We start from the raw sequence: 17,334 nt of genomic DNA, 5'->3' as shown, positions 1-17,334 counted from the left end.
TTAGTTAGTTAGTTAGTTAGTTAGTTAGTTAGTTAGTTAGTTAGTTAGTTAGTTAGTTAGTTAGTTAGTTAGTTAGTTAGTTAGTTAGTTAGTTAGTTAGTTAGTTAGTTAGTTAGTTAGTTAGTTAGTTAGTTAGTTAGTTAGTTAGTTAGTTAGTTAGTTAGTTAGTTAGTTAGTTATTTAGTTAGTTAGTAGTTAGTTAGTTAGTTAGTAGTTAGTTAGTTAGTTAGTTAGTTAGTTAGTTAGTTAGTTAGTAGTTAGTTAGTTAGTTAGTTAGTTAGTAGTTAGTTAGTTAGTTAGTTAGTTAGTAGTTAGTTAGTTAGTTAGTTAGTTAGTTAGTTAGTTAGTTAGTTAGTTAGTTAGTTAGTTAGTTAGTTAGTTAGTTAGTTAGTTAGTTAGTTAGTTAGTTAGTTAGTTAGTTAGTTAGTTAGTTAGTTAGTTAGTTAGTTAGTAGTTAGTTAGTTAGTTAGTTAGTTAGTTAGTTAGTTAGTTAGTTAGTTAGTTAGTTAGTTAGTTAGTTAGTTAGTTAGTTAGTTAGTTAGTTAGTTAGTTAGTAGTTAGTTAGTTAGTTAGTTAGTTAGTTAGTTAGTTAGTTAGTTAGTTAGTTAGTAGTTAGTTAGTTAGTTAGTAGTTAGTTAGTTAGTTAGTTAGTTAGTTAGTTAGTTAGTTAGTTAGTTAGTTGACTCGCTTGATCCTAATAAATCCCGACTTCCTGCGTAATAATGTCTATAACTAATCCCCTTTTTTTATAACATTCCTCCAAACAATCTGGCAACTTTTTTTGTACTTTACAATCACACAAATAATAACAAAGATAAGATTTCAAACAAACCAAAAACACTTAAATTATTCAAGAAATCTGAGAATTAAATTCAGTTCAATTTCTACCATCACTAGCTCGACACCTTAAAATCATTATTACTTAATAATGTCCATATTATTAATATTATTAACCATATTACTACTGCTGGCATTGTATTTTCTATACGCTTTAAACAAACACTTTAAATATTGGCAAAATTTGGGCATAGGTTGTGATGAGCCCAGTTGGATCTTTGGCAGTTTTAAGGGAGCCGTAACAGAACGTACATTTCTTGATATCATACAAGAAACTTATTATAAATACAAAAATGTAGGACCATTTGCGGGCTTCTATTGGTTCTATAGGCAAGCGGTATTTGTAACGGATGTGGCTTTGATTAAACAAATTTTGATTAAGGATTTCAATAAATTTTCCGATCGTGGTTTGTTTGTGAACGAGGAGGATGATCCTTTATCGGGTCATTTGTTCAATTTGGAGGGCCCCAAGTGGCGCAGTTTGAGAAGTAAAATGTCGCCTACTTTTACCTCGGGTAAAATGAAATTTATGTTTCCCACGGTGGTCAAGGTGGCAGAAGAGTTGGTGAAGACTTTTGCAAGGACTATAGAGAACGATAATAAAGTCGAAATACGTGATATAGTATCACGTTATACTACCGATGTTATAGGCAACTGTGCTTTTGGTTTGGAATGCAATAGCTTAACAGATCCTCATGCTAAGTTTCATGTAATGAGTAAAAGAGCTTTATTGGAAAATCATTTGGGTAATTTTGGTGTGGCCTTTCGCTTTAGTTTCCCGAAATTGGCCTTACGTTTGCGCATGCGTGATACTGTCCACGAGATAGAAGATTTCTTTATGGGTATGGTCAAGGCTACAGTTAAATATCGTGAAGAGAATCAAGTGAAACGTAATGATTTTATGAATTTACTATTGGAATTGAAAAATAATAAAATGGTGAAAAGTGATAGCGGTGAGGAATTTACAAATTTATCTCTAAATGAAGTGGCAGCCCAGGCTTTTATATTTTTGGTAGCCGGTTCAGATACTTCCTCTACCACCATGTCATTTGCTTTATATGAATTGGCTTTGAATGAGGATATACAAGAGAAAGCTAGACAGGAGGTAAATAAAGTATTGGAGCAACACGATCAAGAGTTTAGCTATGAGTGCTTGAGTGAGTTGAAATATTTGGATCAGATACTACAAGGTAAGAGAAAAATTTAATCATATTTCAAGTAACACTCAGCTATTTTTAATTTTGAACTTTTCAGAAACCTTAAGACTTTATACACCCCTACCCGCCTTAAATCGTGTGGCCTTGGAGGATTATGTTGTACCGGGCCATTCTAAATTTGTGATTAAAAAAGATATGCCTGTGGTTATACCCGCCATTTCTATACATCGTGATGAACAATATTTTCCCAATCCTATGAAATTCAATCCCTCTAACTTCTCAGCCGAACAAGTGGCTCTGAGAGATTCGGTTTTGTATTTACCCTTTGGAGACGGTCCCCGCAATTGTATAGGCAGTCGTTTTGGCAAAATGCAAATATTAATCGGTTTGGCTTTGTTATTGAAAAATTTCAAATTTACCATCTGTAAGGAGACTCTAATACCCATGAGATATGACAAGGAGAATTTCATGGTTACACCCGATGGCAATTTGTTTTTAAAGGCCAGCAGAGTGTAAAGGTTAAAAATTTATTTAAAATAAAAAGTAAAGTAAAGAATTATTGCTTTTGTTAATCTAGTTATTGTATGTATTTATTTTTAAGTAAATTTCATAATTTTAGTTAAATTGTTAACATTAATATTTAAGATTTCATATTTTTTCTATTTGTCATGTTGTTATAAACATTTGCTTTTTTTGTTTAGTAAATACTTAATACTGTTATGAAATTGTTTTCGAAATATTATAGATAAGTTGTAAAAGTAAATTCTATTATTAACTGTTTGTTGTATTATTAAGACTAAATTTATTTTTTTCAAACATTGATATAAAATTTTGGAATGTAGATAACAGTTCATTAAGTAGAATTATACATATTTAATCGGTTTAGAAATTATGACCGTATCAGAGAATTTGAATAAATGTATATCAATTATTTTGATAGATAGTATAACTGTTCTGATGTATATTGATGTTTTACCAAAACCTAGAAATGACAAACTCTATTAACTAGTTGTTAAGTGATCAATATAGTCTAGTCTATAATCAAGTCTCTAGTCTAATCCATAGACCAGTCTATAGTCTAATCTATAGTCTAGTCTATAATTTAGCCTATAGTCTAGTCTATAGTCTAGTCTGTAGTCTAGTCCAATCTATAGTCTAGTCTATAGTTTACTTTATAATCTTGCCTATATTCTAGTCTATAGTCTAGTCTATAGTCTAGTCTATAGTCTAGTCTATAGTCTAGTCTATAGTCTAGTCTATAGTCTAGTCTATAGTCTAGTCTATAGTCTAGTCTATAGTCTAGTCTATAGTCTAGTCTATAGTCTAGTCTATAGTCTAGTCTATAGTCTAGTCTATAGTCTAGTCTATAGTCTAGTCTATAGTCTAGTCTATAGTATAGTCTATAGTCAAGTCTATAGTCTAGTCTAAAGTCTAGTCTATAGTCTAGTCTATAGTCTAGTCTATAGTCTAGTGTATAGTCTAGTGTATAGTCTAGTCTATAGTCTAGTCTATAGTCTAGTCTATAGTCTAGTCTAAAGTCTAGTCTAAAGTCTAGTCTAAAGTCTAGTCTACAGTCTAGTCTATAGTCTAGTCTATAGTCTAGTGTATAGTCTAGTGTATAGTCTAGTGTATAGTCTAGTCCATAGCCTAGTCTATAGTCTAGTCTATAGTCTAGTCTATAGTCTAGTCTATAGTCTAGTCTATAGTCTAGTCTATAGTCTAGTCTATAGTCTAGTCTATAGTCTAGTCTATAGTCTAGTCTATAGTCTAGTCTATAGTCTAGTCTATAGTCTAGTCTATAGTCTAGTGTATTGTCTAGTCTATAGTCTAGTCTAGTCTATAGTCTAGTCTATAGTCTAGTCTATAGTCTAGTCTCTAGTCTAGTCTATAGTCTAGTCTATAGTCTAGTCTATAGTCTAGTCTATAGTCTAGTCTATAGTCTAGTCTATAGTCTAGTCTATAGTCTAGTCTATAATCTAGTCTATAGTCTAGTCTATAGTCTAGTCTATAGTCTAGTCTATAGTCTAGTCTATAGTCTAGTTTATATTCCAGTCTATAGTCAAGTCTATAGTTTAGTCTATAGTTTAGTCTATAGTCAAGTCTATAGTTTAGTCTATAGTCCAGTCTATAGTCTAGTCTATAGTCTAGTCTATAGTCTAGTCTATAGTCTAGTCTATAGTCTAGTCTATAGTCTAGTCTATAGTCTTGTCTATAGTCTAGCCTATAGTCTAGTCTATAGTCTAGTCTATAGTCTAGTCTATAGTCTAGTCTATAGTTTAGTCTATAGTCTAGTCTATAGTCTAGTCTATAGTCTAGTCTATAGTCTAGTCTATAGTCTAGTCTATAGTCTAGTCTATAGTCTAGTCTATAGTCTAGTCTATAGTCTAGTCTATAGTCTAGTCTATAGTCTAGTCTATAGTCTAGTCTATAGTCTTGTCTATAGTCTAGTCTATAGTCTAGTCTATAGTCTAGTCTATAGTCTAGTCTTTAATCTAGTCTATAGTCTAGTCTATAGTCTAGTCTATAGTCTAGTCTATAGTCTAGTCTATAGTCTAGTCTATAGTCTAGTCTATAGTCTAGTCTATAGTCTAGTCTATAGTCTAGTCTATAGTCTAGTCTATAGTCTAGTCTATAGTCTAGTCTATAGTCTAGTCTATAATCTAGTCTATAGTCTAGTCTATAGTCTAGTCTATAGTCTAGTCTATAGCCTAGTCTATAGTCTAGTCTATAGTCTAGACTATAGTCTAGTCTATAGTCTAGTCTATAGTCTAGTCTATAGTATAGTCTATAGCCTAGTCTACAGTCTAGTCTATAGTCTAGTCAATAGTCTAGTCAATAGTCTAGTCTATAGTCTACTCTATAGTCTAGTCTATAGTCTATTCTATAGTCTAGTCTATAGTCTAGTCTATAGTCTAGTCTATAGTCTAGTCTATAGTGTAGTCTATAGTCTAGTCTATAGTCTATTCTATAGTCTAGTCTATAGTCTAGTCTATAGTCTAGTCTATAGTCTAGTCTATAGTCTAGTCTATAGTCTAGTCTATAGTCTAGTCTATAGTCTAGTTTATATTCAAGTCTATAGTTTAGTCTATAGTTTAGTCTATAGTTTAGTCTATAGTCTAGTCTATAGTCTAGTCTATAGTCTAGTCTATAGTCTAGTCTGTAGTCTAGTCTATAGTCTAGTCTATAGTCTAGTCTATAGTCTAGTCTATAGTCTAGTCTATAGTCTAGTCTATAGTCTAGTCTATAGTCTAGTCTATAGTCTAGTCTAAAGTCTAGTCTATAGTCTAGTCTATAGTCTAGTCTATAGTCTAGTCTATAGTCTAGTCTATAGTCTAGTCTATAGTCTAGTCTATAGTCTAGTTTATAGTCTATAGTCCGGTCTGTAGTCCAGTCTATATAGTCTAGTCTATATATAATAATAAATTTAAGATTTCAGTTTTTATTACTAAATTGGCAAAAGCATATCTTGTTTGATGTAGGGTACCAAAACAGTCTTCAAAGTGGCACACGATGGAAAGTGCAACGTAGAGTGAACACTATCTTATTGCATTAGCCCTGACTGTGTTATTAATACTTAGAGCTTCTAATCAAGTTACTACGAAAAAAATGTATTATCTCACTATCTAAATGATAAGTCATTAGTAGCAAGAAATTTGATAAGTTTTTATAATTGTCTAATAACTACTCTAACACTCAATATATGTTTTGCAAATTAGTTCATTTTCAACAACCGTGTTTAACGGTCGTATTTCTTCTATCGCGTTACGCTTAAAAAATCGACAAAATGTCAATGTTATCGTTTCTCTTAACTACTCTCACGGGTCTGTTAGTCGCTCTTTTTCTACACTTACGCAAAAAGTTGTCCTACTGGCAAATGTTGGGTGTTAAGTGTGAGGAACCGCATATGCTGCTGGGCAATCTAAAAGGAGTACAAACCAGTCGAGGTTTCTACGAAATCTGGCAAGATTATTATGATAAATTCCGTGGCAGTGGTCCTTTTGTGGGTTTTTATTGGTTTTACAAACCGGCTGTATTTGCTTTGGAGCCTCAATTAATTAAAAATATTTTAATAAAAGATTTTCAAAACTTCACCGATCGTGGCTTCTTTCATAATGAAAAAGATGATCCTTTATCGGGACAATTGTTTCTGTTGGATGGCTTGAAATGGAAAAATATGAGAAATAAACTATCGCCTACGTTTACCTCGGGTAAAATGAAATTTATGTTTCCCACAGTTATACGAGTGGGAGAGGAATTTATTGAGGTTTTCGATAGAATGGTTAGGGAACAAGATAGTATTGTAGAGGTTAAGGAGTTGCTGGCCCGTTTTACCACCGACGTCATAGGCACTTGTGCTTTTGGCATTGAATGCAGCAGTTTAAAAGATCCCAATGCGGAATTTCGAGTAATGGGTCGTAAAGCCTTAGTGGAGCAGAGACACAATCGTTTAGTTATAGCCTTTATGGCCAGTTTTATAGAATTAGCCCGTAAGTTGCACTTCAAACAGACGCCCGATGATATAGAAGCATTTTTCATGCGCATAGTCAGAGAAACAGTGGAATATCGTGAGAAAAATAATATCAGACGTAATGATTTTATGGATATGTTGATTGATTTGAAAAATAAGAAATTGATTAAAACCGAACATGGTGATGAATTGACTAATTTAACCATAGATGAAATAGCTGCCCAGGCTTTTGTATTTTTCACTGCGGGCTTTGAGACTTCCTCCACGACCATGGGCTTTGCTTTATATGAATTGGCTCAAAATGAAGAGGTGCAGGAGAGAGCCCGACAGGAAGTTTTAAAGAATTTCGCCAAACATGATCAGAAATTTACGTACGAGTGCATGAAGGATATGGTATATTTGGAGCAAGTAATGGCAGGTTAGTGAAATTAGAAAGATTTTCTCTAACCAAAACCTATTCTAATAATTTTTTTTTTCAGAAACACTTCGCTTGTACACAGTTTTGCCCATACTAAATCGCTCCTGTTTGGAAGATTATGTGGTGCCAGGCCATCCCAATTTGGTGATCAAAAAAGGCATGCCTATTATAATACCCATCGGAGCTATACATCGTGATGAGAAATATTATCCCGAACCGCTTAAATTCAATCCAGATAACTTTTCTCCTGATAAGGTGGCTGAACGTGATTCAGTCTTATGGCTGCCATTCGGTGAGGGTCCACGCAATTGCATTGGTTTACGTTTTGGTAAAATGCAAACTATTATCGGTTTAGCTTTACTCTTAAAGAATTTCAAATTCTCGGTCTGCTCTAAAACTGAAATACCTTTAACACTGAGTAAAAAAAGTTTTCTATTAAGTACCGAGAAGGGTATTTATTTGAAAGTTACTAAAGTGGAATAAGTTGCGATATGGTGCGTTATTAGTTAAAAAAAGAAAAATAAAAAAATATTGTCATACTCATTTTTACAGTGTATGTACTTTGTATTCAACAAGTGTGTGTTTTTATTTAATTATACATATGTTTGAATTTTATACAACTAAACATTTCTCAATTGAGGTTTGTATAGAAATTTTTGTTTGTTATGGATGATTTGCAATATATATCAGTTTTGAGTTGTATCGGTGTATATAGGTAGAACAGTAATATCTGGTTATGTATTATAATCGTAAACAAATTTTATAAATTGAAGCTTTAGGTGAGAGCAAGCAAAGGCTTTTAAAAGTGGGAGAGTGGAATGTGTTGCGCTCTTCTCATACTAAGTAATTAACTAACTAACTAACTAACTAACTAACTAACTAACTAACTAACTAACTAACTAACTAACTAACTAACTAACTAACTAACTAACTAACTAACTAACTAACTAACTAACTAACTAACTAACTAACTAACTAACTAACTAACTAACTAACTAACTAACTAACTAACTAACTAACTAACTAACTAACTAACTAACTAACTAACTAACTAACTAACTAACTAACTAACTAACTAACTAACTAACTAACTAACTAACTAACTAACTAACTAACTAACTAACTAACTAACTAACTAACTAACTAACTAACTAACTAACTAACTTCTTTAAATTATGTTTACACCTGGTGTAGGCTATCACTCAGTCGGTCTTGTCTGCATTTTTCTTTTTGTTATCTTTTTAGAACTTTTTGTTTTGCTAAATTCTTTAGCTAGTAGGTAAAAGCTTTTGTGTTAACATAAAAAAGCTCTTGGTTTAAGTTTATACTCTCTCAAATATTATTTGTTTATTAAACAACCCTCTTTCTCCTCCCTTTCAACCATAACAAATACTTTTCTTCACAAAATATTGTTTTTTTTTGTGCGGTGAAAATTTAGTTATTTTCAAGTACTTCTCCGAAATACACCAAAAATGTTGATCTCGGCCATTTTGGTGGGTGTTTTAGTCACTCTTTTTACGTACTTCATAATTTTCCTTCAAAAACGTTTAAATTATTGGCAATCATTGGGTATTGCCTGTGAAAAACCGAATATATTACTGGGCAACTTTACCGGTCTAAGAAGTAAAAGATCTTTTACCGAAATATGGTTAGATCTTTTACCGAAATATGGTTAGATCATTTAGTCATCCGGCGGTGTTTATCTTAGATACTGAACTAATGAAAACTATATTGATAAAAGAATTTCATAAATTTGCCGATCGTGGTTTCTTTCATAATCCTGAAGATGATCCCTTGACGGGTCAGCTGTTTATGTTGGATGGTGCGAAATGGAAAACTTTAAGACAAAAGCTTACTCCTGCCTTTTCATCAGGCAAAATAAAGTTAATGTTTTCCACAGTTAATAAAGTGGCCGAAGAATTGGTAAAGGCTTTGGAGAAAAAGTCCAAAGAGGAGGAGGATGGTGTAGTAGAACTAAGAGATATTTTGGTACCGATGTTATAGGCTCTTGTGCTTTTGGCATAGAGTGCAATAGTTTAACTAATCCCGAGGCCAAATTTCATATAATGGGAAAACGTCTACTGACCGAACAACGACATGGTGAATTGGGTCAAGCTCTGATATTTAATTTTCCTAAATTGGCTAAAAAAATGCACTGGAAATTGGTACCCGACGAAGTAAGCGACTTCTTTATGGGTCTAGTTAGAGACACCATAAACTTTAGAGAAGAAAATCAAGTCAAGCGTCATGATTTTATAGATATTTTAATGGAATTGAGAAATAATAAAGCCATTAAAGCGGAAAATGGGGAAGAATTCATCAATTTAAGTTTAGGGGAAATGGCGGCACAAATAGTATTATTCTTTACGGCAGGCTATGAGACCTCCTCCACAACTTTAGGTTTTTGCTTATATGAGTTAGCTCGACATGAGTCCATACAGGAGAAATTGAGAGAGGAAATAAATGAAATCTGGCTGAAATATGACAAAACCTTTAACTATGAAAGCTTAAAAGAAATGGTATATTTGCATCAAGTTTTACAAGGTAATTTTGTTAAATGAATTTAAATATTTAATTATATTTCTTAAGAAAATTTCCTTCACCAACAGAAACTCTACGTCTGTATACCATTGTGTCCGTTCTGAACCGTTGCTGCTTGGAGGATTTTCCGGTTCCCGGCCATCCTAAATATGTTATCAAAAAGGGCATGAATGTTCTAATACCTGTCATAGGTGTTCACCGTGATGAAGAGTTTTATGCCAATGCCAATGACTTTAATCCCGACAATTTCTTACCCTCTAAGGTTCTTGAACGTGATTCTATTTTACATTTACCTTTTGGCGAAGGACCACGTAATTGTATTGGTTTACGTTTCGGTGTCATGCAAACCCGTTTGGCATTGGCTTTGCTAGTGCAAAATTTCAAATTCTCCATTTGTGAGCGTACCCAAATACCACCAGTATTCGATAAAAATGCCTACTTTTTGGGACCCGAGAAGGGTGTTTATTTGAAAGTTAAGAAATTGTAAATTTATTTTTAAGAAAAAAACTTTTGAGATTATTTTGAATGCGTAAATGATATTGAAACATATGTTTAGCATCTTTGTATTTAAGTTATTTGTCTGATTTTTGCTTTAATTCAATAAATGTTTTTATTTTTTCATTTTGAGTTCATTTATGAGATCATACTTGATGGTCTTGCTAATGTATAAATTTCAATTGGTAATGAAAGAAAGGAACCCAATTGACTTTACTTGATTTTTATAGAAGTTGCCAACATTTTCTATAGAAATTCCTCAACATTTTTCAAAAAAAAAAAAAAAAATCGTTTAAAACTTTCGTAAAGAAATACACATCATCATGCTCAACATTTTCTTAAAGAAAATTCTCAATATTTTCCTATAGAGAATGATCAACATTTTTCTCTAGAAATTGCTCATCATTTCCTATATTAATTGATAAACATTTTCCTATAGAAATTGCTCAATATTTTTCTACAGAAAGTGCTCAACATTTTCAAAGAAATTGCTCCACATTTCCTAAAGAAATTGCTCAACATTTTCTATAGAACTTGTTCAACATTTTCTACTGAAATTCCCAACAGTTTCTATAGAAATTGCTCAACATTTTTCTAAAGAAATTGCTCAACATTTTTCTAAAGAAATTGCTCAACATTTTCCTATAGAAATTGCTCAACATTTTGTATAGAAATTGCCCAACATTTTCTATAGAAATTGTACAACATTTTCTATAGAAATTGTACAACATTTTCCATAGAAATTGCTAAACACTACCTAAAGAAATTGTTCAACATTTTATATAGAAATTGCTTAACATTTTGACTGAATATTCTCTTAACAAATTGCTCAACATTTTGTATAGAAATTGCTCCACGTTTTCTACAGAAAATCCACAAAATTTTCTTTAAGAAATTGCTCAACATTTTTCCCAAACAAGTTGCTCAACATTTTCTTAAAGAAATTGCTCAACATTTTCTATAGAAATTTCTCAACATTTTCCTAAGGAAATTGCTCAAATTTTCTATAGAAATTGCTCGACATCTTCTGTAAAAATTGCTCAACATTTTCTAAAGAAATTGCTCAACATTTTCTGTAGAAATTGCTCAACATTTCCTTTAGAAATTGCTCAACATTTTCTATAGAAATTGCTCAAAATGTTCCTTTAGAAATTACATAACATTTTCTATAGAAATAGCTCAACATTTTCTAAAGAAATTGCTCAACATTTTCCTAAAGAAATTGCTAAACATTTTCCCCAAGAAATTGCTCAATATTTTATATAGAAATTGCTAAATATTTTCTATAGAAATTGCTCAAGATTTTCTATAGAAATTGCTCAACACTTTCCTAAGGAAGTTGCTCAAATTTTCTATAGAAATTGCTCAACATTTTCTGTAGAAATTACTCAACATTTTCTATAGAAATTGCCCAACATTTTCCTAAGGAAATTGCTCAAATTTTCTATAGAAATTGCTCAACATCTTCTGTAAAAATTGCTCAACATTTTCTAAAGAAATTGCTCAACATTTTCTGTAGAAATTGCTCAACATTTCCTTTAGAAATTGCTCAACATTTTCTATAGAAATTGCTCAAAATGTTCCTTTAGAAATTACATAACATTTTCTATAGAAATAGCTCAACATTTTCTAAAGAAATTGCTCAACATTTTCCTAAAGAAATTGCTAAACATTTTCCCCAAGAAATTGCTCAATATTTTCTATAGAAATTGCTAAATATTTTCTATAGAAATTGCTCAAGATTTTCTATAGAAATTGCTCAACACTTTCCTAAGGAAGTTGCTCAAATTTTCTATAGAAATTGCTCAACATTTTCTGTAGAAATTACTCAACATTTTCTATAGAAATTGCCCAACATTTTCCATAGAAATTGCTCAAAATTTTCTACGAAAATTGCTCTAAATTTTCTACAGAAATTGCTCAAATTATTCCATAGAAATTGCTCAAAATTTTCTATAGATATTGCTCAAGATTTTCAATCGAAATTGCTCAATATTTTCTATAGAAATTCCTCAATATTTTCTATAGAAATTGCTCAAAATTTTCTATAGAAATTGCTCAGCATTTTCTATAGAAATTGCTTAAAATTTTCTATGCAAATTGCTCAACATTTTCTATACAAATTGCTCAACATTTTCTATACAAATTGCTCAACATTTTCTATAGAAAGTTTTTTAACATTCTCTATAAATTTTTTTTTAAAAACGCTTTAAAAAAATTAATCAAGGTCATTAATTTGTTCAATATTTCTTGATGAAGTAATGCATTATGGTCTTGCCATTATCGCTGTAGATATTAAAAATCTAAAAGTTTTATTAACTCATTTTGCCATATATTTTATTCATATTTTTTGTTGGTTCGCAAATAAATACACATAAACATATGTTTGTATATTAACTTTTTATACATACCCAGTTGATCTGGAGGTCTTTTTGATTTTACCGATCTGTCAATAGTGGTTGCAGCATAAGAAAACAGTTGAACCTGAAAAGATTACAATAAAACTTAAATTCAGTCATCTAACTTAGGTTCGAAAATTAATTTATTCTTAAAATCGAATACTTTGGAATTGGTAATAACTACACTTTAGATTACTTGGGGGCACTAAAATCACCATTAAGTAGAGACTAGATCACGTACTATAGTTTAAGTAATCAGTTGACTTATTTTTGCTTAATAGTGAAGTAAATTGTCTTAACGAGGTTATGTGACCACTTATAAAACTGCTGGATAATTACTCACCAATATTTACTCTTTCTCTTAAAACTCTCTGAGATAAAACACACCCATTTCAACAAAACTTTAGTAAATATAAATAAAACGTTACTTTATTTAAATAAATCTTATTAATTGGTACTAATTAACCCATAATAAGGTAAATGTAAATTAGAATTATAATTAAACTGGTAGAAAATAGTAATATTAATTAAACATGTTAATTATAATTATAGATTAAAGTACAAAGAAGTTCATAACTATATTTGAAACTTAAAATGCGTTTCTTCAGAAACCACATTGTTGATATTTATATATATGATCACATTAAATTTTATTTATATATGTATTTTTAAATCGCCTCAACTTTCAAATAAATACCATGGTCCGTGGCCAACATAAAACTTTTCTTATCAAAAGTCAGAGGTATTTTTGTTTGCTCACAAACCGAAAATTTGAAATTTCTTAAAAGCATTACGAGACCAATAATAGTTTGCATTTTACCGAAACGCATGCCAATACAATTGCGTGGACCCTCACCGAAGGGCAACCAAACGCAAGGTTCACGCTGGGCCACTACATCTTCGGCAAAGTGTTCAGGATAGAAAACCTCAGGTTGGGCATAATAATCGGGATCCCGATGTATAGCACAAGCGGGTATGGAAATATTCATGCCTTTCTTTATAATATAATTGGGATAACCCGGCACAACGTAGTCACTTAAGGCCGTGCGATTGATCATAGGTACAATGGTGTATAACCTCAAGGTTTCTGTTAAGAAAATAATATACAATTTAGTATATTGGAACGATATATATCTTACTTTTCCAACTTACCCTCTATAATTTGATTTAAATATTTCATTTCCTTCATACTCTCATAGGTAAATTTCTGTTGATATTTCTCCAATACCTCATCGATTTCCAAGCGTACCTTGTCTTGTATTTCCCTATGTCTAGCCAATTCATATAAAGCAAATGACATGGTGGTCGAAGAGGTCTCAAAGCCTGCATTAAAGAATACAAAAGCCTGGGCTGCTATTTGATTTAAAGTTAGATTTGTTAACTCTTCACCATGTTCTGCTGCGATAAGTTTTTTATTTTTCAAATCTATTAAAGTATCCATTAAATCATTACGACGCACATTATTCTTTTCACGATACTCCACCGTCTGTTTAACCAAATCAATATAGAATTTTTCTATATCATCGGGTATTTGTTTATAATGTATAAGACGAGCCAATTCGGGAAAGTTTTGCATTATACCATTTATCAGCAAGCCATGTCTTTGTTCTTTAATAGCCCGTTTGCCCATTACACGAAATTCGGTAAAGGGTTCTTTAAGACTATTGCAGTCGATACCAAAGGCACAAGTGCCTATAACATCGGTGGTAAAGCGGCTAGTTAAATCTTTGATTTCTATAATGTTATCATGTTCCTTTATCTCCTCAGCCATTACATTAATAAATTCCTCTCCTATATCAATGATAATGGGAAACATATGTTTCATTTTTCCCGATGTAAAAGTGGGCGATAATTTATTTCTCATATTTTTCCATTGCTGACCGTCCAATAAGAATAATTGACCTGTTAGAGGATCATCTTCTTCATTGTAATAAAAGCCACGATCGGTAAAATTTGAAAAATCTTTAATCAACACCTGTTGTATAAGTTTAGGATCCATTAGAAAGACCGTAGGTTTGGAGGCAAAATAAAAACCAGCAAATGGTCCCTTGCCCTTAAATTTGTTATAGAAATAAAATAGCATTTCGTGGAAGTTAATAGTATCCATGAGGCCTTTAAAATTACCCAACAACCAGTGGGGTTTCTCATGGGGTATACCTTGTTCCGCCCAATAGGCTAAACGTTTATGATACCACCATATTATATATGACAAGAGTCCCAAAACTATTGTTATTAGCACTAGAGATATAAACATTTTTCGATTTAATTTATTTAATTCTAATTCTATTAGTTTTTTTCTGTTATATTGTATACGACGATCAAGAATAAACTGAATGTTTTGTGGGTTTTGGGAGTGTGATATGAATGTGTGTGGCTAGTGTTTTTAATAAAAAAGCTTTATCTATTAAGAGTTGCCAGGCTTCACTTATTTTTAACATGCTATTAATATACCAAAATATAATTATAAAAATAATTAAAAAATAATGACGTAATAAGCAACCTCTGTGGTTACCATTATAATGTAATCAGTTCTTTTGTCTTTTAGTAGGCAGCTCAAAGTTTGGAAAGCAAACTATTTTGTGTTCTAGACTAAAGGCTAGACTATAGACTAGACTATAGACTAGACAATAGACTATACTATAGACTAGAATATAGACTAGAACTATAGACTAGACTAGACTAGACTAGACTAGACTATAGACTAGACTATAGACTAGACTATAGACTAGACTATAGACTAGACTAGACTAGACTAGACTAGAAACTAGACTATAGACTAGACTATAGACTAGACTATAGACTAGACTATAGACTAGACTATAGACTAGACTATAGACTAGACTATAGACTAGACTATAGACTAGACTATAGACTAGACTATAGACTAGACTATAGACTAGACTATAGACTAGACTATAGACTAGACTATAGACTAGACTATAGACTAGACTATAGACTAGACTATAGACTAGACTATAGACTAGACTATAGACTAGACTAGACTAGACTAGACTAGACTATAGACTAGACTATAGACTAGACTATAGACTAGACTATAGACTAGACTATAGACTAGACTAGACTAGACTATAGACTAGACTATAGACTAGACTATAGACTAGACTATAGACTAGACTATAGACTAGACTATAGACTAGACTATAGACTAGACTATAGACTAGACTATAGACTAGACTATAGACTAGACTATAGACTAGACTATAGACTAGATCCCATAGGGAGGAGAACAACGTAAACTATACAGGATGGGCTTCTAAGAGACTTGACAAAGAAGCATTTACTCAAGAATTTTTGAATTTTACAGAACTGAATGGAACAGCATCTGAAATGACGAAACAGGTCTCATTAAGGCTTAGAAGAGCTTGTGATTCTGCAATGCCAAGGAGAAGAATAACAAAGAATCGTCCTCCAAACTATTGGTGGAACTCAGAGATCAGCAACCTCCGAGCCACTTGTCTAAGAGCCAGAAGAAAGACTAAACGTCTCAGAGGTCGACCAGGATTTGAAGAAGCGTGTTGCGAATACAAATACGCAAGGAGAGAATTCCAACATGCAATTCTAAAAAGTAAGAAGAACAGCTTCAAACAGATATGCTTAGAAGCAGATTCAGATCCATGGGGAAAGGCTTACCAAGTGGTCACCTCTCGCCTTAAGGGAAAGAAAACCCCCCAACCCAGTTGTCCTAAGCTACTTGATAAAATAGTTAAGACTTTGTTTCCAGAACACATAAACTCCGTATTTACAACAAGAAGTCCATATCACGCAGAAAACATAGAGTTAACAACGGAAGAAGAACTAATCTCAATAGTAGATAAAATCGGAGATGACAAAGCACCTGGACCTGATGGCGTCCCAAACAATGCTCTTAAGTTGGCAATTAAACAATCAACTAAAACATTTGTTGATTTATTTAACCAATGCCTCAAAGAGGCAGTTTTCCCTGAAGCATGGAAGAAACAATCACTAATCTTGATTCCAAAACCCAATAAACGTCTAGGAGACCCCTCAGCATATAGGCCAATATGCCTCCTTGATACAAGTGGTAAAATACTTGAAAAAATAATATACAACAGACTACTACCAATTGTGGAAGAAAACGGAGGTTTATCAACCCGACAATACGGGTTTCGAAAGGCTAGGTCAACCATCGATGCGATTAACATGGTAGTTGAAACAGCACGAACGGCTATTGAAGGCAAAGGCGCAAACAGAAAATACTGTGCAATAATTACACTTGATGTAAAAAACGCGTTTAACTCCGCAAATTGGGGACTAATAATTAATAAATTATGTAGACTTGGCATACCGGATTACCTAACACTGATGATAAGAAGCTACTTCACAAATAGGATATTGTGCTACAACACTGATGACGGTAGCAAAATATACAAGGTCACCGCAGGTGTTCCACAAGGTTCGGTGCTTGGCCCCTTATTATGGAACGTTATGTACAACGATGTATTAACGCTGAATATTCCAGAAGAAGCAAATATAATAGGCTTTGCCGACGACATCGCGGTAACTGTTTCAGCAAGATTTAAAGATGAAGTAGAACTAATCTCTAACGAGGTAATATTAACTATAAGAAACTGGATGAAAAGTGCTGGCCTGGAGCTAGCAGAACATAAAACTGAAGTAGTGCTGACGACGAGCCGTCGGAAAAGAGAAAATTTAGAAATAACCGTAGGAGAACATCAGGTTAGATCAAATACTCATCTTAAGTACCTTGGGATTATAATAGACGCTAGATTGAATTTCAAAGCTCACATTGAGTATGTTCACAATAAAGCATCGAATATTAGAGTTGCACTCGAAAGAATGATGCCAAACGTAGGTGGGCCGAAACAATACAAGAGAAAACTAATATCTACGGTGGTTAGCTCTGTTATCCTTTACGCCGCTCCCATATGGGCTGGAGCTCTTAACGTAAAATCAACGGCAAGAAAACTAGTTGCAGTTTATAGGCTATCTGCATTAAGAGTATGTAGTTCATATCGT

General features: G+C 32.5%; 3 protein-coding genes across 3 annotated transcripts; 2 read left to right on the top strand and 1 right to left on the bottom strand.

Annotated features, from left to right (window-relative positions):
• The first annotated feature begins 874 nt into the window (after positions 1–874).
• Positions 875–2,933, top strand: LOC119606143 (probable cytochrome P450 6a21). The gene is made up of 2 exons (XM_037959541.1): positions 875–2,027; positions 2,092–2,933. Exons 1-2 carry the CDS (start codon positions 929–931, stop codon positions 2,508–2,510), a joined length of 1,518 nt encoding a protein of 505 aa, XP_037815469.1. The 5' UTR covers positions 875–928; the 3' UTR covers positions 2,511–2,933.
• Positions 2,934–5,714: 2,781 nt separating this feature from the next.
• Positions 5,715–9,946, top strand: LOC119606165 (cytochrome P450 6a9-like). Its single transcript, XM_037959566.1, is given in 5 exon segments — positions 5,715–6,880; positions 6,942–7,360; positions 8,534–8,867; positions 8,870–9,424; positions 9,490–9,946. Coding segments are annotated over 5 exon segments (2,829 nt in total). The 5' UTR covers positions 5,715–5,778; the 3' UTR covers positions 9,909–9,946.
• A 2,765-nt stretch (positions 9,947–12,711) lies between these two features.
• LOC119606142 (probable cytochrome P450 6a21) lies at positions 12,712–14,644 on the bottom strand. The gene is made up of 2 exons (XM_037959540.1): positions 13,468–14,644; positions 12,712–13,402 (listed from the first exon to the last, which is right to left on the bottom strand). The coding sequence occupies exons 1-2, from the start codon at positions 14,567–14,569 to the stop codon at positions 12,984–12,986; spliced, it is 1,521 nt and encodes a 506-aa protein (XP_037815468.1). The 5' UTR covers positions 14,570–14,644; the 3' UTR covers positions 12,712–12,983.
• Between the last annotated feature and the right edge of the window lie 2,690 nt (positions 14,645–17,334).

This window comes from Lucilia sericata, unplaced genomic scaffold (genome assembly GCF_015586225.1).
Source record: "Lucilia sericata isolate MDLA Ls3-8-SP2 unplaced genomic scaffold, ASM1558622v1 Contig000555F_arrow, whole genome shotgun sequence".
Classification (NCBI taxonomy): Eukaryota; Metazoa; Arthropoda; class Insecta; order Diptera; family Calliphoridae; genus Lucilia; species Lucilia sericata.
This window is presented reverse-complemented; position numbering and strand designations above follow the sequence as displayed.

Excerpts from the sequence above, each read along its gene's own strand:
- LOC119606142 (XM_037959540.1), bottom strand. The coding sequence starts at position 14,569 with ATGTTTATATCTCTAGTGCTAATAACAATAGTTTTGGGACTCTTGTCA. Across the intron at positions 13,403-13,467 it reads TTTAAATCAAATTATAGAGG|AAACCTTGAGGTTATACACC; the intron begins GTAAGTTGGAAA and ends TTTTCTTAACAG.
- LOC119606143 (XM_037959541.1), top strand. The coding sequence starts at position 929 with ATGTCCATATTATTAATATTATTAACCATATTACTACTGCTGGCATTG. Across the intron at positions 2,028-2,091 it reads TTTGGATCAGATACTACAAG|AAACCTTAAGACTTTATACA; the intron begins GTAAGAGAAAAA and ends TGAACTTTTCAG.